Source organism: Phyllostomus discolor, chromosome X, assembly GCF_004126475.2.
Source record: "Phyllostomus discolor isolate MPI-MPIP mPhyDis1 chromosome X, mPhyDis1.pri.v3, whole genome shotgun sequence".
NCBI lineage: Eukaryota > Metazoa > Chordata > Mammalia > Chiroptera > Phyllostomidae > Phyllostomus > Phyllostomus discolor.
The window spans coordinates 36336096-36359895 of NC_050198.1; the positions used below are offsets into that span (position 1 = coordinate 36336096).

At 37.9% G+C, this 23800-nt stretch overlaps 1 protein-coding gene across 1 annotated transcript in view; it reads left to right on the top strand.

Moving 5' to 3' along the window:
- The window catches only part of KLF8 (Kruppel like factor 8), a 104984-nt gene that overhangs the window by 72596 nt on the left and 8588 nt on the right, over window positions 1–23800 (top strand). Inside the window, exons 3-5 of the mRNA XM_028522909.2 lie at window positions 7904–8471; window positions 11788–11890; window positions 12768–12907. Of these exons, the coding sequence (XP_028378710.1) occupies window positions 7904–8471; window positions 11788–11890; window positions 12768–12907 (811 nt within the window). The remainder of the gene's footprint in view (window positions 1–7903; window positions 8472–11787; window positions 11891–12767; window positions 12908–23800) is intronic.

Sequence of the window (23800 nt, forward strand, 5' to 3'; positions counted from 1 at the left end):
TCTCTTGATAGAGAGCTATAGATGTATATCTGTATATTTAAAACAAAATTCTATCATCTATCTATCTATCTATCATCTATCATCAATCTGTCATCTATCATTTATTGCATATTTACCTGAAGGGAAAAAGACAGATTGTAAGGAATTGGCTCACATGACTGTAGAGTCCTGGTGAATCCAAAATCTAATGGGTGGTGGGGGGCCTGATTGGCATAGCTCAGTGTGTTGAACATCCTCCTGTGAACCAAAAAGGTTGCCTGTCTGATTCTCGGTCAGGGCACATGCCTGGGTTGTGGGCCAGGTTCCTGGGTGGGGGCAGGTGAGTGGCAACCAATTAATGTTTCTCTTGTGCATCAATTTTTTTCTCCCTCTTTTTCTCCCTCCCGTCCCCTCTCTCTAAAAATAAATAAAATCTTTTTAAAAAATCTAATGGGTAGGCTGGAAAACCAAAGCAAAGTTGTAGTTTCAATTCAAGGGCAGTCTGCTGGAAGAATTTTTTCTTGCTTAAAAGAGGTCAATCTTTATTTATTAAGGCCTTCAAGTGATTGGATGGAGCCAACCCATAATATGAAGCATCATCTGCTTTACTCAAAGTCTGATGCTTTAAATATTAATGTTACCCCAAAATATACCTTCACTGAAACACTCAGAATAACATTTGATCAAATATCTTGGAACTGTGGCCTAGCCAAGTTGACATGTAAAATTAACCATCACAGATAAGTATTCTTTTGTGGGGGTACAGTGAATGTTATTGATGGTGCCTGACAAGGTAAGGCTCCCTAAGCCCCCTACCCTCTTCAGGCGGTCTAGGATGGAAACTGGAGGTCAAAATATTCTCAGTGTGTTGGGAGATCGATTTGGGGCAAGGACTCCCCAGCAGCTGAGGGCCTCTCTTCCTGTCACTGGGGCTGATGGTCCAGGGGCTCTTACTCCTTGGAGGCCATGTGGACCATAAGGTCTACCACCCTGTTGCTGTAGACAAATTCATTGTCATACCAGGAAATGAGCTTAACAAAGTGGTCAGTGAGGACAATCACAGTGCGGCCAAGCCCCAGCATCGAAGGTGGAGGAGTGGGTGTCACTGTTAAAGTCACAGGAGACAGCCTGGTCATCCGTACAGCCCAGGATGCCCTTGACAGGGCCCTGTGCTGCCTCCTTCACTACCTTCTTGATGTTATTGTATTTGGCAGCTTTCTCCAGGTGACAAGTCAGATCCACAACCAACTCATTGGGGGTGGGAACATGGAAGGCCATGCCAGTGAGCTTCCCATGCAGCTCAAGGATGACCTGACCTACAGCTTTGGCAGTGCCAGTAGAAGCAGGGATGGTGTTCTGGGTGGCAGTGATGGTGTGGACTGTGGTCATGAGTCCCTCCACGATACCAAAGTTGTCATGGATGACCTTGGCCGGGGCGGGGGAGTCAAGCAGTTGGTGGTGCAGGAGGCATTGCTGACAATCTTCATGGAGTTGTCATACTTGTAATGGTTCACACCCATCACAAACATCGGGGCATCCACAGAAGGGTCATAGATGATGACCCTGCTGGCTCCACCCTTCAAGTGAGCCCCAGCCTTCTCCAAGGCAATAAAAACATCACAACAGTCAGCAATAGCATCACCTCATTTGGTCTTGGTGGGGTCTTGCTCCTGGAATTTGGAGATGGACTTTCTATTGATGACAAGCTTCCCATTCTCAGCCTTGACTGTGTCTTTGAACTTGCCAAGAGTAGAATCTTACTGGAATATGTAGATCATATCGTTGAGGCCAATGAAAGGATCGTTGATGGCGACTGAGGCAGTGGCTGGAAGTCCCACATTTGCATGTGGATAAACCAAGATGAACAACTGGAGAGCAATATAGACCGAGCAACCCAGGGTTCCAGCATGGAAAAAGAAAGCCTCAAAGCCTCTGGCTGTAAAATCCTGTGGGGTTGTGAAGGTGGGAGAAACTTCCAGTCTCATAGGGGAGTTTGTGGGAGATTCCCATGAGGTCCTAGAACATGTACAAGTCCACCTACCTGGGAACCAGCACTAGAAGGGCCCATATTGCTTATAGGTAGCAGGGAAAGTGACTGAATGCCTGCAGAGAGTCCACCAAGTCACATTGTTTCCTTTCTGACCCCTCCTCCACATACACTATCACAACACAGCAATCTAAGTTGCCCCACCCTGGCGAATACCCCTTAGAATGGAACAGGTGTGCTGAGACAAATAAATATGGCCCAAATGAGAAAACAGATTACAACTATAGAAAAACAACTAAGCAATGAAGAGATAGCTAACCTATCAGATGCAGAGTTCAAAACACTGGTAATCATGATACTGAAAGAAATGGCTGAGTATGGTTGCAAAATAGAAGAAAAAGTGAAAGCAATATAAAGTGAAATGAAGAAAAGTGTACAGGAAACCAACAGTGAAGGGAACGAAACTGGAACTCAAATCAATTATTTAGAACAGAAGGAAGAAATAAACATTCAATAGGAACAGAATAAAGAAACAAGAATTTAAAAAAAAATGAGGAGAGGCTTGTGAACCTCCAGGACAACTTTATTTATTTATTATTTTTAAAATTATTTATTTATTAATTTTAGAGGAGAGAGGAAGGAAGAGAGAGACATTCATTGATTGATTCTCATATGTGCCCTGACTGGGGATCGAACCTGCAACCTTGGCATATCGGAACAATGGTCTAAGCAACTGAGCTACCCAGGCAGGGCTTCTCAGGACAACTTTAAATGTTCAAACATCCAAATCATAGGGATGCCAGAAGGAGAAGAGGAACGGCAAGAAATTGAAAACTTATTTGAAGAAAATAATGGAGAATTTCCCCAATCTGGCAAAGGAAATAGACGTCCAGGAAGTCCAGGAAGCTCAGAGAGTCCCCAGAGAGTTGGACCCAAGGAAGCACACTGCAAGGCATATCATAATTACATTACCCAGGAAGAAAGATAAGGAGGGAATCTGAAAAAGTAGCAAGACAAAAGAAGACAGTTACCTACAAAGGAGTTCCCATAAGACTATCAGCTGATTCCTCAAAAGAAACCTTGCAGGCAAGAAGGGGCTGGAAAGAAGTATTCAAAGTTACAAAAGGCAAAGTTCTACATCCAAGATGACTCTATCCAGCAAAGCTATCATTTAGAATGGAAGGGGAGATAAAGTGCTTCTCAGATGTGGTCAAGTTAAAGGAGTTCATCATCACTAAGCCCTTATTATATGAAATGTTAAAGGGTCTTATCTAAGAAAAAGAAGCTGATCAAAAATATGAACAGTAAAATGACTACAAACTCACAAATATCAACAACTTAAACTAAAAAAAAACAAACAAAATAAGCAAACAATTAGATAGGAACAGAATCACAAAAATGGAGATCACATGGAGAGTTATCAGTGGGGTAGGGGAGAATGGGGGAAAAGGTACAGGGAATAAGAAGCATAAATGGTAGGTACAAAATAGACAGGAGGAGGTTAAGAATGGTATAGGAAATGGAGAGGCCAAAGAACTCATATGTACAACCCATGGACATGAACTAAGGGGTGGGGAGAATGCTGCTGGGAGGGGGTGCAGGATGGAGGGGAATAAAGGGGAGAAAAATGGAACAACTGTAATAGCATAATCAATAAAATGTACGTAAAAAGTAAAAATACTCAGTGAAATGTTGTCAAGTATGCATAGCTACCTTATTTTTAAATCTCTATATACCTATATACAGTTCCAAAATGTTTTTTGATGTGTTGTTTACATTTGCTAATTTTCCAGAATTTGAAACACTTTTAAATTGGTTCAACATGTAGAAATTCTGGATAGTAGATGAAAACAATTGTTTTTGTTTCTTGCCATTTCCAAGATACTTTGGTTTTAGTAAAACACAGGTGCTTGTGGTCCACGGCCACAGAACACTCGCCATGCCCCAGGGGACAAAGACCCATAGCTTGTATTCTATAGCAATACAATGCTGATAACATTCTACTAACTAGAAGCTTCCTGGTTTGGTCCATGTGATTTGTTTACATCATGAGGTTGGATTGTTGGATGGCTCTCTAGCTTAGTACACATATGCTGCTCCCCCTTCTTTGAATTCTTATATCACCATACCATACAGTGAATGAGCACTTGGTTGTCCTCTGCCCTTTGTTCCTATTTTCTGATTATTTCCTGAAAGTACAATTTTTGGGACCAAGTGTATGAGCAGCTTTAGGGTTCATGTTTTAATACACATGCCCTCCCTCTTCCAATGTATTATTCTTAATATATATTTTGATATATATTTTTACAGTCTCATTCTCTCTTTCCCTTTCTCTCTTTCATTCCTTACTTTTAAAAGTAATTTGCATTGAGAAATTCACCCCTAAATAATTCAGCATGCATTACCTACAACCGATGACTTTCTCCTACATAACTATACCAACACTATTACAACCAAGAAATTAACAATATCTCTATAATATTAAATACTTGGGTCATTCATTTCTAAAATGTTCTTAGTGATACCTTTTCCCATGCTGTTCTTTCTGCCTGACATGTGCTTCAATCAGTCTGTCTAATTTACCAAATCTCACACTTTCCTTAGAGTCCAAATTCCAATTTCATTTCTTCCATAAAATTTTCACTTATAGCACCAACTCTCACTAATCTCTAGTACACATGAGCTCTTTTAATGCTTAATTATCTGTATCAGTCACTCATGTGGCTCTGCTTATTACATGTTCTCTAATTGTCAACTGTTTCATGTAAATATTTCTTCTTTTCACACAGTGGTATTCTATGTTTCCCAAACTTTAATTAGTTAAGTATCACTTTCACAATTTTTGTCTACTTTTTATCTACTATTAGTTATCTACTTTTAAAATATTAGTTATCTACTTTTAAAAAATTAGCTCACATAAAAATAAAAAATACCTATATTATTTTGTCTTAAACAATCTGGAGAATTAGGGCTTGATGTGTGGTATTATTTTCCTAGGGCTACTGCAACAAATTACCACAATTTGAGTAGCTTGAAACAACTGAAATCTATTATCTTACAGTTCTAGAGGAGAAGTCCAAAATCAAGGTGTTAATGCCATAAACTCTCTTGAGGATCTGGGGATGAATCTGTTCCTTCCCTCTTCCAACTACTGGTGGATGCGGTTGTTCTTTGACTTGTGGCATGAGAACCCCAATATCTGCCTGTACCTTCACATCACTTTCTTCTCTGTGTCTCCATGTGTTTGTCTTCTTTGTGCCTCTTTATCAGGTAAAGGGATGGAAAGATATATTTCATTCAAAAGAAAATGAAAACAAATCTGGAGAAGCAATACTTCTGTCAGACAAAATAGACTTCAAAGTAAAGGCTATAACAATAGACAAAGAAGGGCATCATATAATGATAAAGGGATCAATACAACAAGAGGATATAACTCTTGTAAACATCTATGTACCTGATGTAGAAGCACTTAAATATTTTAAGCATATATTGACAGATATAAAGAGGGGGGTGAAAGTATTATAATAATAGTGGAGGGCTTTAACACTCCATTGACATCAATGGATAGATCATCCATATAGAAAATCAACAATGAACAATGATCTTATATCACACATTGGACAAGATGCATGGAATAGGTAATTTTTTAATATTTCATTCTGAAACAGTACACACATTCTTTTTTAAGTGCACTGGGAATAACATACAGTACAGGCTACAAAACATGTCTCAAATTTAAGAAAATTAAAACAATATCAAAATCAATATTCAGAAATCGAAGGCATTTTTGTACATCAACAATGAAATATCAGAAACAGAAATCAGGAAAAAAATCCCATTTCCTATAGCAACAAGAAAAATAACTAGGAATAAACCTAACCAAGGAGGTAAAAGACTTGTACTCAGAAAACTACACAGCACTGAAGAAAGGAATTAAGGAAGACACAAACAAATGGAAGCATGTACCATGTTCATGTATTAGAAGAATTAACATCATCAAAATGTCTATACTACCCAGAACAGTTTCTAGATTCAATGCAATCCCTATTAAATACCAAAGACGTATTTCACAGATATAGAAGAAACATTTCAAAAATTTATATGGAACCATAAATGACCCTGAATAGCATCAGGAATTTTGAGAAAGAATAACGAAGTAGGAGGGGTCACAATACCTGACGTCACACTATATTACAAGGCTACTGTAATCAAAATAGTCTGGTACTGGTATAAGAATAGACACATAGATCAATGGAATAGAATAGAGAGCTCAGAAATGAGCCTGTCTTTATGGTCAATTAATATTTGACATGGGGCAGAGGCATAAAATGGAGTAAAAATAGGCTTTTCAACAAATGGTGTTGGGAGATCTGGACATCCTCATGCAAAAATAAATGAAACTTGACCACCAACTTACATCATACACAAAAATAAACTCAAGATGGATAAAAGAGTTAAATATAAGTCACAACACCATAAAAGTCCTAGAGGAGAACACAGGCAGGAAAATCTCAGCTATGCCATGCAGCAATATTTTCACCGATATGTCCCCTAGAGCAAGGGACATAAACAAAAGGATAAACAAGTGGAGCTGCATCAAAACAAAATAAAACAAAACAAAAAAACAACTCCTGCATGGTTAAAGAAAACATCAGCAGAATGAAAATGGAACCAACCATATGGCAAAATATACTTGCCAATGATACCTCAGACAAGGGTTTGATCTGCAAAATATGTGAGTGGAGTCATGTGAGTGACTGCGCTCCAGGAAGACAAACAATCCAATTAAAAAAATGGGCAAAGGACCTGAACAGACACTTCTCCAAGGAGGACATACAGAGGGCCCAGAGACATATTAAAGGATGATCAGCATCACTAGCCATCAGAGAGATGCTAATTAAAACCACAATGAGATACCATTTTACGCTGGTCAGAATGGCTATCATAAACAAATCAACAAACGAGTGTTGGCAAGGTTATGGAGAAAAGGTAACCCTAGTGCACTGTTGGTGGGAATGCAGACTGGTGAAGTTCCTAGGAATTTATCCATTTCTTCCAGATTGTTAATTTGTTGGCATATAATTGTTCATAGTATTTTCTTATAATCCTTATATTTGCTGTGGGGACAGTGTTGGAAAGAAGGGGAAGGGAATAGACAAAGAATATGTATGAATGACCCATGGACATGGACAACAGTGTGAGAATTGACTGTAGGAGTGGGGAGGTAGGATGGGTGGAGGAGGGCAAATGCAGAAAAACTGAAACAACTGTAATAAAATAACAATAAAGTGACTTAAAACACAGCTGACTGTACTGCATCAATATTTCCTAAGCATATTGTGTGTTAAGTCTCTGCAGACAGAATGTCTTTCTTACCCATTCTCTGCCTAGAGACCTCCCATCAATTCTTTCAGACCAATCTAAAATTCAGTTCCTTCTTGAAGTCTTCTGTGATCCTAGACAGAATAAATCATCAAATTTTGTTATTCTAAAACACTTCTTTTGTATGTCTGCTGCATCACTTATTATGTTATGATTTATAGACTACTCACATAATATTATATTATTATAGTTAGTATATTAGTATGCACTTTGTGGCTATACCTTATTCATGTGTGTCTTCACTGGGCTTAGCACAGTATTCATAGTGGATACATAGAAAGTTTTGACTTGAATTAATCTTGCAGAAGTATTGCAAAGATCAAACAAAACAATTTATACCAGTTGCCTGATACAGTGTTTAGTTCTGATGCTCAGTAAAGTTTTTCTTCCTTTTCTCTCTTTAGTGTACTCCTGCCTCATTTGTTTCAACTCCATATATATTCTGTCCATGAGAAGAGAGTGGAGATTTCTTCCTTTCATTGCTTATATGTCTCTTGTTCAGGGCACTAGCACTGACTGTTTTGCATCTCTCATTTGTTTCTTAATTTATTTTAGGTCACTGGCTCTGTTCAGATCAGAGATCCCCCAAAGACAGCAGACAGAGGTAACATGACATCTCTACCAATTCTGGCTGCCAACCCCATGGAGAACCCAGCACTGTTTAGTGACATCAAGATTGAGCCCCCAGAAGAACTTCTGGCTAATGATTTCAACATGCCCCAGGTGGAACCAGTAGACCTCTCCTTTCACAAACCCAAGGCTCCTCTCCAGCCTGCCAGCATGCTGCAAGCTCCAGTACGTCCTCCCAAGCCACAGCCTGCTCCTCAGACTCCTGTAGTGTCCACGTCAACATCTGACACAGGCACTTTAGCAAACATCCCTACCGTTCTGACTCCAGGCTCCATTCTGGCCTCCTCTCAGGGCACCTGTGGCCAGCAGATTTTGCATGTGATTCACACCATTCCCTCAGTCAGTCTGCCAAACAAAATGGGAGGCCTGAAAACCATCCCAGTAGTGGTGCAGTCTCTGCCTATGGTGTATACTACTACTTTGCCTGCAGATGGGAGCCCTGCAGCCATTACAGTCCCACTCATTGGAGGAGATGGCAAAAATGCTGGATCAGGTGAGCATCATTGCGGCCCTTTCCTGGGCTTCACCTTCATTCATCTTTTCCCTTTTCGAGTTGTCCTGTCTCCTATCTCTTTTCACCTCCTTCAATTATTCTGGCACACAACTTCAAGCATAATCTTTCATAAACACTGTTTTTTATTATGTCTTTTTTTTCTGTTTCTGTTTTGCTTGTTCATTTATTTTTTTTTTTATTTTTGGCACTATTACAGCTGTCCCCCATTTTCTCCCCTTTATCCTCCTCCACCCAACTCCCCCCAGCCTTCACCACAATTGTTTGCAAAAGCATGGATGAACCTGGAGACTATTATGCTAAGTGAAATAATCCAGTCAGAGAAAGACAAATACCATATGATCTCACTTATATGTGGAATCTAATGAGCAAATAAACTAGTGAACAAAATGGACCAGAGTCATGTATATATGGAACAGTCTGATAGATCTCAGAGAGGAGAGGGTTAGGAAGGACTGGAAGAGATTTATCATGTCTTTTCAATGTTTAAGAATGTACAGTGGCACTCTTTTGTTTAGCACATGCTTTTCAAACTGTGGTCTGTATATCCTTGAGTGAAATACTATATATCTTCCTGGAACTTATATGTTATTTGAGAGTAAGTAATTTCAAATGTTGTATATTTTAAAAATATGTTTTCATTAAAGAGAAAAATGTAAAATTTGAATTACATTTTAAGATAAAACACAACTTCAAAAATGTTATTAAGCTTACTGAGGCTTGGGATTTTCAAGGAAAGTGCTTTTATTCTCTTATTCTTCTATGTCATTAGAATACTTTGGTGGACAAGTTGAGAATGCTTCTAGCCTAATATACTTAGCCAAACTTAGGTCCTGCCTTTCCTAACAATGTACCTTTTTTCTTCCCTGAAGGTAAAAGTCTTTGAAATATTGCCATTTCCCCTGTGTCACTCTTCATTTAGCATCTATCACCCTCCAGTTTACTTTTTTACTCACCTGTATCACAAGTATATGGGCATTCTTCCTAATCGAATTGTAAATTCCTCAAGGACAAGACTGTATCTTATTTCTCTTTGTGCATATCCAGAGAACCTAACACAATGGTAGATAGTAGTTGTCTTGCAACAAATAATTTGATGAGCAAACTTGAAAATGTGTCCAGGCAAGAGTACATATGCTTGATCTTTCCTTTTGTTTAATTTTTTAGAAAAGGTCAGCATTCAGAAAGGTATAAAGTAAGTCTCCCTTTTACCACTATCCCCCAAGCACTCATCTCCCAGATGGAACTATGTCCTCTAGTTTGTAATTGGGAATGATCAAAGAAAAATATATGGCTTCTTGAAGTGTTTCAAGATATTTCACTTCACCGTATCTGTAGCATTCCAATCAGTTTTGGATGTTATACCTTAGGAAGGATGTTGAGAAATTGGAGTATAATTAGAGGAGAGAAATTAGGATGGTTTGAGGACTAAAATTCATGTCAATGAGGAGCTGAAAAAAGTTTAGCATGACTACAATGACCAAAGGAGGGAGAGAGATGAGGGTGGAAATGACTTGGAACCAGATTTCAGAATATGTATATGTATATGTATATATATGGAGATGTGTGTGTGTGTGTATACATATATATATGTGTATATGTGTGTGTGTGTGTGTGTGTGTGTGTGTATGTGTGTATATATATATATATATATATATATATATATATATATATGGAGAGAGAGAGAGATACCTGAAAGAGAAATGCCATGTGATCTCACTTATATATGGAATCTAATGAACAAATAAACTGATGGATAAAATAAGACTAGAGGCATGGACACAAGGAACAGTCTGATAGATCTCAGAAAGGAGGGGGCTGGAGTGATTTATCATATATATATATGATAAATAGGAAGTTTATATATATAAACTTCCTAAGAGTTTTTGACCTTTGAAATTCAGTACCTTGTGGTCATTCCATCACCAAATATACGACACTGGAAAGCAACATACTAACTATCAAGTTGCTGAGATTCTGCTCTTTTGAATGAAAATACCATCATTGACTAGTGGTTAATTTTGGTAATGATAAGTATTCATAAAAATCTTGTTTTTGAGATCTTTTGAGGAGGTTAAAATATGGTTATCAATTCCTGTATAGGTAGAGAGAGAGCTGAACAGACAAAGAAATGGGAAAATAAAATTCCCTGTGTGAGGCTTTACTAATATCAAGACAGTGGTAGCACCAAGAGAAGATGCTTTGAATTCCCCCATTATGGGGGACATTATCTATCAGTCCACCAGAGCCACACTAAATAAACAATAAACTTTAAAAGTGTTTTACAAGTTTCAAACTAAGCTAAGACCATTAGCCCAGTGGTCTTCAAAATGGTATGCTTACTCCTTGGGTGAGGGAGGCGCACAAAACAACTGGAGCTTAAGAAGAAAGTATCAAAATTCACATTTGTAGTTTCTTGCACCTTACATGTTTATTTTTATAATGCATAAAATTTTAATATACTAGTACATCTATATCATATACACATATGCAGACACACATATATTGAGATGCATGCTTAATTTTTTTTTTTTTAGTGAATGACGTGCAATCAATGTATGGAGGTGACTGCACTAGCCAGGTCCTTTCCACTCAACCTTATTACTACCCTCAAGTTTCTTCTACATAGATGTCTTGAAACCTTCACTAGATCTAAGAGACTACTTTACCACAGGATTGAGCTTTGTTAGGTGTCATAAATGTAACTAATTGATAATAAGAGATATTTGAAGGCTTCTCCCAACATAGAGAGAAAGTAAGGATATAACATGTATCAAATACCTACTAGGTACCAGATATGTGTTTCATCTCATTGGCTTGTTTTCATTTAGGAGCACAAAAGCTAAAGGATGTGTTCTCACCTCTCGGGTGAAACTAGTCATTTATGTTAGGATAGCCAGGAAACTATTCAGAGAGCTTGGTTCAACAACACACATTTAACCTGGTCAGGTATACCCATTCTGGAGGCTAGAGATACAGAGTTGAATTATAACCAGATCCTATCCTAGAGAAACACACTATCCTATCTCACTCACTATCTTAGAGAAGCTTATTCTAGTGGTACAAAAAATGCTCTTTACTATCTCTATCTTTCCCTCAAAGGAATTTGTGTTTCTACCTATGCTAAATACTTTCTTTTCTTCTCTTCCTTTTATACAAATACACTTCTTTCATCTTTGCCTTTTCTTTATTTTTTATTTCTGCTACTTCTCATTGTGCGCCAAAGTGGGAATCCTGAAAAATCATAACACAGGCGCATATATTTATAGCCCACATTTCTCCTTTTCTTTGCTTTCAGTGAAAGTTGACCCCACCTCCATGTCTCCACTGGAAATCCCAAGTGATAGTGAAGAAAGTGCAAATGAGAGTGGATCCTTGGCCTTACAGGGACTACAGCAAGAGTGAGTACTTTTGTCTTCAAGTCCGTTTCTGTGTATGTATGTGTATGTCTGTGTATGTCTGTGGTACAAGTGGAAGAAATTCTCAGATACAATAGTAAGAATTTAAGGACAACAATGCAGGAAAACTGGTTTCCTAGCAAAGGTATGAATTTGTGTGCATACATGTACATAGACAGGCATATTATGGCAGAGTTATATTCTAATTACAGATAATCAGTTTCACCATTGAAAATCTTCAAATTCCCTGTGAAGTATAGTTGTGTACTGTTTTTTTTTCTGTAAATTTAAAGCAGCCTTGTCTTCCAATGTTGAAACTAATAAAGCAGTTGGCTTGTGTTTTATTTTTTGATATTTGTCTCTGCAATTTTATTTTTAAATTATTTTAATTGTATTTTTTAGCAACCATGTTGTATGAAAAATACATTTCTTTTTTTTAAAGATTTTATTTATTTATTTTTAGAGAGGGAAGGGAGGGAGAGAGAGAGAGAAACATCAATGTGCGGTTGCTGGGGGTCATGGCCTGCAACTCAGGCATGTACCCTGACTGGGAAAAATACATTTCTTTAAACACAAGAATGAAACTTATTAGAGTGAAATGCTCACACCATTTGGGAACAGAAACTACCCAAAGAAACATTCCACCTCCTGGAACCTACACTAACTGAGCAGAATGGGCTAGTTGAGGGAAATATTTGTACTCTTTCAATTATTTCTTTGTTTAAAGACCTAGTGTTAAATTTGCATAAATTAAATGTATGTATGAGGTGGCCCCACTGTATGTATGTCCATTTATTTAGTCTTCACTTTAAAATAAATCTTTGGCCCTATTTCTCTCTCTCTCTCCCTCCTTCCCTCCCTCCCTTTCTCATTTTCTTAGATCAGCAGCAATGACTCAAATGCAGGGAGAAGAGTCCCTTGACTTGAAGAGAAGACGGATTCACCAATGTGACTTTGCAGGATGCAGCAAAGTATACACCAAAAGCTCTCACCTGAAAGCCCACCGCAGAATCCATACAGGTCTGCACAACTTCACCCCACCCCCAACAACACACACACACGTGCTTGCATGCACAGAGACACAGTCTCTGAGAGATAGGAAGAGAAGAAAGTCTCCAAACAAAGACTAACCATTTATACTCATGGGTACAAGTCCCATTCATGGCTTTTATTCCTATGTCTTGTTTATACTCTAAAGTAGCTTTTCTAAAACAAACCTATGAATACACTGAGTCTAGTGTCTTCTGATGGTCATCAGATCTCCACAGGTTTTGAGTATTGAAAAACTCAAAGACAGATTAGACTAAATGAAATTAAACCAAGCATTTGGAGCTCAGCACCACCCACCAGCCTATAACATACATTTTTTCACATTTGAAAAAAGGTGCACATTTTAAAAATACGTAAAGCAGAACTGGTAGAGATTACATCAAACTGTGGTTGGGGAGCACCTGCCCCATCTGGAGGAGGACTGTATTCAACTCCAAATAAGAATTACCAAATTTCCCAAATTGTAAAGAAAAGCAGAATGTCAAGATTTTTATGTGAAATACCCTAGAATTTGAATGTTGGTATTTAACTAAAAATTTTGTATAATACCGTGGATTCAAAGAACCTGCCTGTGTGCCAGATATAGGTTGCCAGTCGTCAGTTTACACCCTCTGCCTGGGAGACTCCTCCTTAAAAATCATCTCCAGCTCAGAATTGAGACTTAGATACCCCACACAAGAAAAAGAACCCTCTTTTCTTAGAAACATAATACTGTGTTACATTTGTCATGTTAGGATTTATATAGAAGGATCCAAAGTCCTAGTTGCTGTGCCCTGAAGCTATGAACAGGTGATTGATTTCCAGGCTGCATTGTCTGAACATTCCTATGATCCTCTTCTTATTTATTTATGTTCTGTTTGCTTCTCCTTCATGTTGGATTGTAGGGTGGAGTCTTATTCTACTGAATATATATGTATAATTGAAGCTGTGAGATGGAAATAAGCTTGCCTTGTTCTAATAACTGACAGAAGTCTAAAATACCTACTACATGTTGTGTGCAGTGATTGGTGGTTAGAAATATGGAGGTGCAAGAGTGTAAAGGGGAAGAACACTTAAGACACTACTGTAGTGATCCAGACCATAGATAGATAGATAGATAAATGATAGATAATAGATGTTCAGGTTTAAATATATGTATATATATTTAAATATGAATTTTCAATAGGCAAAAGTAGAATAGTTTACTGAACTTTCATGTACCCCTCACCCAACTTCAACAATTATTTTACTATATGTGTATGGCTAATTTGTTTCTTCTACACCGCTACCCACTCCCCCACTCCACACTATTAATTTGAAGCAAATATCAGGCATCATATTATCTTTGTCATAGATAAATAAGAATATATCTTTAAAAGGCAAAAACATTTAAAAATAAGCATGAAGAGAGTGGCAGGAGACATTTAAAGTACTCAAGGAAAGGAATCTAAAAATTCTGTAATATCAAATTTCCCCAGTTGTCTAAAAGTGTTTTTTAAAGTTTACTCAAGTCAGTATCTTAAAAAGGCTCTTATATTAAACAAGATAGTCAATATGAGAAGGAGCCAACTATACCAAAAGCTTGAGGAAATTGTTATTCTTATCTAGGCAGAGTACAAAAGATATGAGATGGGAATAAGCTTGCTTTGTTCTAATAACTGACAGAAGTCCAGCATTGCTAGGGTGTATTGAGTGCAGTGGTTGGTAGTGGAAGCATTTAAATGCAAGAATGGAAGGGGGAAGACCACTCAAGAGTCCACACCAAGAATGATGAGAGCCTAGCTAAGATGTGGAGAGTGGATGTGGAGAGAAGGAAGTATATTAGTGATTGAGGGAACACTGATTACTCTCATACTTTTGTTTTGGGTGACTGGGTGTATGGAGGTTCTATTTACAGAGATACAACCTCTGTGTTTGCTAATGATCACACAATTAAGTGGGAAAAGTCCCTTGGAATCATACCTTGGTATGCAACCTAAGTATATTTTTCTCTATTGCTGGTACTCCACTGGTTCTTTGGAACTAAGGTAGCTACAGTGCTTCAGTAAGCTATCCCTCAAAGGGTAGGGATTTATTTCAAGGGGTCCCAAAGAGTGATATCCTTGTCTCTTGTAGAAATTCTCTGAGCAGAGGCTGTTGATTATCTGGATCCTTCTTCCAGCATGCAATAAAGCTGTGCATCTCCTCTGAGCTTACAATCATACAAAGCAGAAAATACAGATATAACAATTGCCATTAAATATACCGTGAAGCACAAGTTTTTAATAATGGCATCAACCCATTCACCCAGACTCAAAATTTATCGATTGTTAACATTCTCTTATGCCCTTGGTTCTTTGTTTCTAAAGTTCTATTATTTCATTCATTAAGTAGCTATTTTATTGAGGATGTAGACATAATTGCCAGGAACATATATTGTGAAACTGTACTTTCTGGATTTGATATCCCATTCTCCCACTCATTAACTAAAAATTACTTCACATTTTTGCCTCAGTTTCCTTATGTAGGAATATTAATAGTGAAAAGACACTTTGTATAGTACCTGACATATAGGAAACACTCAATAAATGTTAGGTATTATAAATGGTTTGTTTAATTCTACTCTCACTGCCATCCCCTTGTTTTTTGTATTAATTTATTCTTTAGCCCCAGCTTCATTGACTTATAGTTGACCATTAAAATTGTATATATTTAAGATATAAAATTTGGTGATTTGATATATGTATATGTTGTGAAACATTCACCACAATCAAGCTAAATAACATATCTATCCATCACCTGACATAGTTACCTTTTTTGGTGGTGAGAACACCTAAGATCCACCCTTTCAGCAAATTTTAATGCATGGTAAAATATTGTCAACTATAGTCACATTGTTGTATACTAGATTCCCAGGACTTATTTACTTGCAAAACTAAAACTTTGTATCCCTTTACCAGCATCTCCCCATACTCCAGCCCCAGCCTCCAGTAGCCACCATTCTATAATCTGCTTCAATGAGTTTGACAATGTTATGTTCCACATACTGCTTGAGGTCATACAGTATTTATTTGCCTTTCTGAACCTGGCTGTTTCACTTAGCATAATGTCCTATACTTTCATCCATGTTGTTACAAATGGCAAGATTTCCTTCCTTTGAAAGGCTGAGTAATATATCATATCTTTATGTATTCATCCATTAACAGACACTTAATTGTTTCCGTTTCTTGGCATTGTGACCAATGATGTAATGAACATAGGACTGCATATATCTCTTTGAGATATTCATTTTGTTCCCTCTGGATATATACCCAGATACGAGATTGCAGGAATATAGGGTAGCTCTATGTTTAATTTTTAAGTATATTTTATTGATTATGCTATTACAGTTGCCCATTTTTTTCTCTACTTTCTCCCACTCTGCCTTGAACCCCTTCCCATCAGCATCTGTGTCCACCCCCCCCACCCCAGTTCATATCCATGGATTGTACATATAAGTTCTTCGGCTTCTCCATTTGCTATACTATTCTTAACCTCCCCCTATTTTGTGCCTACCATTTATGCTTCTTCTTCCCTTTACCTTTTCCCCATTCTTCCTCTCCACCTCCCCTCCCCACCAATAACCCTCCAGGTGATCTTCACTTCTGTGATTCTGTTCCTGATGTAGTTGTTTACCTAGTTTGTTTTTGTTTTTTAGGTTCAGTTGTTGATAGTTGTTTGTTGTCATTTTACTGTTCATAGTTTTGATATTTTTCTCAGATAAGCCTCTTTAACATTTCATATAATAAGGGCTTGCTGATGAACTCCTTTAATTGACCTTATCTGGGAAGCACTTGATCTGCCCTTTCATTCTAAATGATAGCTTTGCTGGATAGAGTCATCTTGGATGTAGGTCCTTGCCTTTCATGACTTTGAATACTTCCTTCCAGCCCCTTCTTGCTTGCAAGGTTTCTTTTGAGGAATCAGCTGATAGTCTTATGGGAACTCCTTTGTAGGTAACTGTTTCCTTTTCTCTTGCTGCTTTTAAGATTCTCTCCTTATCCTTAATCTTGGGTAATGTAATTATGATGTGCCTTGATGTGTGCTTCCTTGGGTCCAACTTCTTAGGGACTCTCTGAGCTTCCTAGACTTCCTGGAAGTCTATTTCCTTTGCCAGATTAGGGAAGTGCTCATTCATTATGTTTTCAATTTCTTGTTCTTCTTCTCCTTCTGGCACCCCTATGATTTAGATGTTGGAACATTTAAAGTTGTCCTGGAGGTTCCTCAGCCTCTCCTCATGTTTTTGAATTCTTGTTTATTCATTGTATTCTGTTTGAGTGCTTATTTCTTCCTTCTAGTACAATCCATTGGTTTGAGTCCTGGTTTCCTTCCCTTCACTGTTGGTTCTATACATATACATATACATATACATATATTTATTTATTTTACTTTGCATTGTATTGTATAATTCACTTTTTCCTGTATTTTGCAACCATACTCAACCAATTCTTTGAGCATTCTGATTACCATTGTTTTGAACTGTGCATCTGATAGGCTGGCTATCTCTTCATCACTTAGTTGTATTTTTTCTAGAGCTTTGATCTGTTCTTTCATTTGGGCCATATTTTTTAGTTTCAGCACACCTGTTACATAGTAAGGGGTGGAGCCTTAGGTGTTTGCCAGGGTGGGGCAACCCAGGTGCTGCATTGTGGTGCTGCATGTGGGGGAGGATTCAGAGAGGGGACAATGCCACTTGTTCAGCTCTCAGTCACTTCCTCCACTACCCACCAGCAAACTGGGCCTTTCTGGTGCTGATTCCTGGGTTTGTGGGATTGTGTATGTTCTAGGTCCCCGTGGGCCTCTCTGACAAACTCTCCTGTGAGTCTGGGAGCTTCTCCTGGTGCCTCAATCCCCACAGGTGTTTTCAGTCAGGTTTTGAGGCTTTATTTACCTGCACTAGAACTCTGGGTTGGGTGGTCTGTCTCACCCCCCAGTTGTTCCTCGTGTTTTATCTGCACACGGATATGGCACTGCTGGATCTGCCAGCCACCACCTTGCCTCAAGTCCTCTCTGCTGGCTGCCCATCTCTGCCCCTCCTACTGATCTGGATGAATGTGTCTTCTTTAACTCCTTGGTTGTCGGGCTTCCATACAGTTCAATTTTCTGTCAGTTCTGCTTGTTTCTTGTTCTTAAATTTGTTGTTGTCCTTCTTTTGGTTGTGCAAGGAGGCATAGTGTATCTACCTATGCCTCCATCTTGGCCAAAATCTTATTGTCTTACACTTGGGGAAAAAAAGCCTCCTACTGACTTTAAACCTGCCCAGCAGGTTTTGCTGGTTTTCCTGGGTGCTGCAGGCAGAGGGGAGCTGGACTCCATCTTTTTTCCTTTCCTGTGGTTCAGCGAGGGTCAGGGCTCAGTCTGGGCTATAATTTTTACATGTGGCTAGTTTCCATTCCATGCCCTCATAGCATTGCAGGGCCTACACTCTCCACTGTGCATATTTGCTATGCTGGTGTCTATGGTCCACCTCTTTGTGCAATCTTTGATTAATCTGTGAGGTTCACTTAGTGGGAACAAATCATGTCCCCCCTCCTACCTCTTCACTGGTCTGGCTGCTGCATAGGGGTGGTCCTTGCACAGCATCTGAGAGAGCCTTTTCTGAGTGAATTCCTCTTGTTTTCCCGTTAAGAACGGTAGGCCGTTCTTAACAAGTACCCAGCTTTCCACAGAGACCAACTCTCTGACCAGTCCAGAGACTATCTGGGTCACAACCCATCTCTTCTCCCATCTCCAGGTGTCACCCAGCTCCCCAATTTCTCTGGTAATTTCCAAGTTGGTGACCATTGTCCCAGGTGGGGTATGCTGCTGGCTGTGTGTCTCTTACTGCATCTTTATCCTCCCAGCAACTTTAAGCATCCAGGTCTCTCTTGGCGTGGGTCTGTAAACTCACCACTCTAAGAGGAGAGGGAGCCACCAAGTCATAATCACTGACCCAGAACTCCTTCAAAGGTGCTGCAGCAGCCCAGAGACCCTACCATCAACCTGGAAAATCTCCTTGCTGTCCATTTTTAAATGTCCTCTGCACACTTTAGCTTCCAAACTTTGTATCACCTGGAATTCTGTTGCCTGTTCACCCTGTTCATTGGTAGATCAGCTAGGTGTCCCAGTTGGGTACAAGAGGGGTTGGCTCAGTTCCTGCCTACCCCGCCACCATCTTCTTCTCAATATGTTTAATTTTTTAATGAAATTTTATACTATTTTTCATGGTGGCTATACCATTTTATATTCCCAGTAATAGTGTACAAGGAAACTCTTTTCTCCACATTTTCTCCAATACATCGCATCCTTTGTTTTTCTAATAATAGCCACTATAATTTCCCAGATGATTAATGAATTTGAGCATATGCCTGTTGGCTTTTTTATATGCTTATTGACCATTTACATGTTTTCATTTGAGAAATGTCTATTCAGTCTGTCCTTTGTTCATTTTTAATTGGGCTATTTGAGTTTACTGCTGTTGAATGGTATGAATTCATTTATTTTGAATATTAACTTTTTATGAGATAATGTGCTTTGCAAATATATTCTCATATTCTATAGGTTCCCTTTGACTCTACTGATTGTTTCTTTTCTTTGAAGAAGCTTTTTAGTTTGATGGAATCCCATTTGTCAATTTCTATTTTTGTTTCTGTGCTTTTAGTGTCTTATTCAAAAAGAAAAAAGAAAAAAGAAAAAACCTTGCCTAAACCAATGTCAAGAAGCTTTTCCCCTGTGTTTTCTTTTAGTAGTTTTATGGTTTATGTTTTAGTTTTAAGTTTTTAATTCATTTTTGAGTTAACTTTTGTATATGGTGTGCATAAGGGTCCAATTTCATTCTTCTGCATGTGAATATCCAGTTTTCCCAGCACCATTTATTGAATACTGTCCTTGCCCCATTGTTTTTTATTGGCATGTTATTGAAGATCAATTGACTGTAGACACATGTGTTTATATCTGAGCTTTCTTTTCTATTTCATTGGTCTATACATCTTTTTAATGTCAGCATTATACAGGTTTGATTACTGCAGCTTTGTAATATATTTTGAAATCAGAATGTTTGATGCCTCAAATTTTATTCTTCTTGTTCAGAATTGCTTTGGCTATTCAGGGTCTTTTGTGCTTCTGCATGAATTTTAAGATTACTTTTCTAGTTCTATAAAGAATACCAATGGGATTTTGATGAAAATTACATTAAATCTGTAGGTAACCATGGGTATTATGCATATTTTAACATTATTCTTCTAATTGACGAACATGGGATGTCTTTCTATTTATCAATGCCTTCTATATTTTTTTATCATTTTTTGTTATTCTATTACAGTGGTCTCAATTTCTACTCCTTTGCCCTCTTCTGCCCACCCTACCACAGTTAATTTCCCTGCTGTTGTCCATCCCCATAGGTCATTCATACATGTGTTTTGACTAGTCCCTTCCCCTTCTTTTCACCATCACCCCCCTCTGCCCTCCCCTCTGGTCATTTTCAGTCTGTTCCATCTCTCCATTTCTATGATTCTATTTTGTTCCTTAGTTAATTTTGTTCGTTAGATTCCTCTTATAGGTGAGATCATATGGCATTTGTTTTCCACTGCTTTGCTAATTTCACTTAGCATAATGCTCTCTGGTTCCATCCATGCTGTCCCGAAGGGTAGGAGCTCCTTCTTCCTTTCTGCTTCATAGTATTCCACTGTGCAAATGTACCACAGTTTGTTTTTTTTAATACACTCCTTTACTGATGGACACTTAGGCTGTCTCCAGGACATGGCTATTGTAAATAATGCTGCTATTTGAGGTTTTTTTTTCTATCTTCTTTAGGTAGGCCTGTGTTGCTATCAATTTCCCTCTCAGAACTGCCTTCACTGTGTCCCATAAGTTTGGGGTTGTGTGTTCATTTTCATTTGTTTCTAGACACTTTATTTCTTCCTTGATTTCATTGTTGACCCATTCATTATTTGATAACATGTTATTGAATCTCCAAGTATTTGAATGTTTTTGAGTTATTTCCTTGAGGTTGGTTTCTAGTTTCAGTCCATTGTGATCTGAGCACATCCTTGATATGATTTCAGTTTTCTTGAATTTGTTGAGGCTTCTTTTGTGTCCTGCCATGTGGTCCATCTTTGAAAATGTTCCATGTGCATTTGAAAACAATGTGTATTTTTCTTCTTTGTGGTGAAAGGTTCTACATATAGCAGTTAAGCCCACTTGATCTAGAGTGTTGTTCAGTGCCACAATGTTCTTGTTGATCCTTTGTTTGGAAGATCCGTCCATTGTTGACAGTGGGGTGTGAAAATCCCCTATGATGACTGTGTCATTGTCAATATCTTTTCTGAAGACCTTCAAGATTGTCTTCATATATTTAGGTGCTCCTATGTTGGGTTCATATATGTTTACAAGGGTTATATAGTCCTGTTGGACTACTCCCTTAATGATTATGTGGTGACCTTCTTTGTCCCTTTTTATGGCTTTCCTTTTGAAGACTATTGTGACTTATAGAAGTATTGTTACTTAAGTTTTCTTTTTGTGTCCATTTGCTTGGAATATTTTTTCCCATCATTTCACTTTCAACCCATGGAAACCTTTTGTTCTGAGGTGGGTCTCTTGTAGACAGCATAAGTGAAGTTCATGTTCTCTTACCCATTCAGCTACCCTATGTCTTTTGATTGGAACATTTAATCCATTTACATTTAAGGTTATTATTGATAGGTATTTATTTGTTGCTTTTTTACCACACCTGTGTTTCTCTCTTGCTTTCTCTCATTCTCTCATTCATATATATATATATATATATATATATATATATATATATGAGAAATATACATATTTCTTCTCTTTTATAGCATTCCCATTAACATCTCTTGGAGTCCTGGCTTAGTGGAAATGCACTCTTTTAGCATTCTTTAGCCTGGGTAACTCCTTATTTCACCTTACATTTTAAATAAGAGCCTTGTTGGATAGCATAGTCTTGGTTGTAGGCCTTTGCTTTTCATTACTTGGCATATTTCATGCCAGTCCCTGCTAGCTTGTAGTATTTCTGTTGAGAAATCACCTGATAGCCTTATCAGATCTCCCTTGTATGTTACTAGCTGTTTCTCCCTTGTCACCTTTAAGATTCTCTCTTTGTCTTTTACATTTGGCATTTTAATTATGATGTGTCTTGCAGTAGGTCTCTTTGGGTTCATCTTGTTTGGGACCCTTTATGCTTCCTGAACTTGCATGACTTTTTTCCTGCACCAAGTTAGGGAACTTTTCTGTCATTATTTTTTCAAACAGGTTTTCTATTCCTTGTTTCTTTTCTTCTCCTTTTGGTATTCCTATGGTGCAAATGTTGTTACTTTTCATGTTGTCCTGAAGTTTCCTTAAAAGATCCTCATTCTTTTTGAGTCTTTTTTTTTTTCATTTTGTTGATCTTACTGGATATTTCTTTCTACTTTGTCTTCAGCTTGCTGATTTGGTTTTCTGCTTCCTCTAGGCTGATTTTAATTCCTTCTAGTGTATTTTTCATTCCAGATATTGTATTCTTCATTTCTTCCTGGTTCATATTCATAGTTCTTATGTCCTTATTCATGCTGTAGTAGTTTGTGCTAAGTTCCTTGTAGCCTCCATAAAGTTCCTTATAGTTCTCACTGAGTTCCTTGAGCATCATTTTAACCATTATTTTGAAGCCTATGTCTGATAGATTGGTTACATCATTTTCATTTAGCTCTTTTTTGGGGGATTCCTCCTTTCTTTTCAATTGGGGGTTCTTTCTTTGTCTCCCCATTATAGGCGACTCTTTTTGTTTCTTTCTGTGTCTCAGGGTGGTCTACTTTGCCTGCCTCTTCTTCATGGGGTGGATTTCTGTGGTAGGAGTTCTGTGGGACTCAGTGGTATAGTCTCTTTGATCTCCAGTGTGGATTCTGTAGGGTTGCCCTTTACTTAGTTTATTCAGCTCTCTTGTTGTACTTGGGTTTTGATTGTTGATGCCTCATTTATTGTTGGGTTTTTCCCTCTGGCTGGCTCACTGGGAATCATAATCCCTGCCACATCTTATATGTACCCATTGTGAAACATCTTCTGTATTTCTTCACTTCCAAACTTCATATCAGCTAAGATTCTATTGAATGATAAGCTTATAGTTTTCAGAAGATCAGCCAAGTATCTGAGTTGGGGAGAGGAGCAAGTGGGCTCAGCTTCCGTCTCCCTGGTTACCATCTCTCTAGATGCTAGATTTGTCAGTTACTCATTATTACTTATTATTCTTTTCCATCATTGGATTTCTGGGCAAAGCAGCTGCTCTCAGTGTTGGCTGGGTGGGCAAAATGTCCCTTTTTATTTGTGTCTTTAAAAAATTTCTTCATCAGTGTTTTATAAGTTTCTGTATGCAAGTCTTCCACCTCATTAGTTAGGTTTATTTCTATTTTATTTTTTGTGTTGATATTGTGAATGGGTTTTTTCATTGATTTCCTTTTCAGATACTTTTTTATTTGTGTATAAAAGTGTTACTGAATTTTGTACATCGCAAGTTTAGTGAATTTTAAAAATAAGTTCTAACAGGTTTTTTTGTTTAATATTTAGGGTATTCTATGTATCTGATTATGTCATCTGCAAATGGAGATAATTTTACTCCTTCCTTTTTAATTTGGATACCTTTTATTTCTTTTTCCTGTCTAATGCTCAGGCTATGACTTTTAGTACTATGTTGAAAGGAAATGGAAAGAGTGGGCATCCTTGCCTTATATTGAATCTCAGGGGATGAGCTTTCTGTTTTTCCTCATTAATTATGATGTTAGCTGTGGGTTTGTCATATATGGCTTTCATTGTGTTGCAGTAAATTCCTTATATACCTATTTTGTTGTCAGTCTTAATTATGAATGGGTTTTGGACTTTGTTCAGTTCTTTTCCTGCATCTAT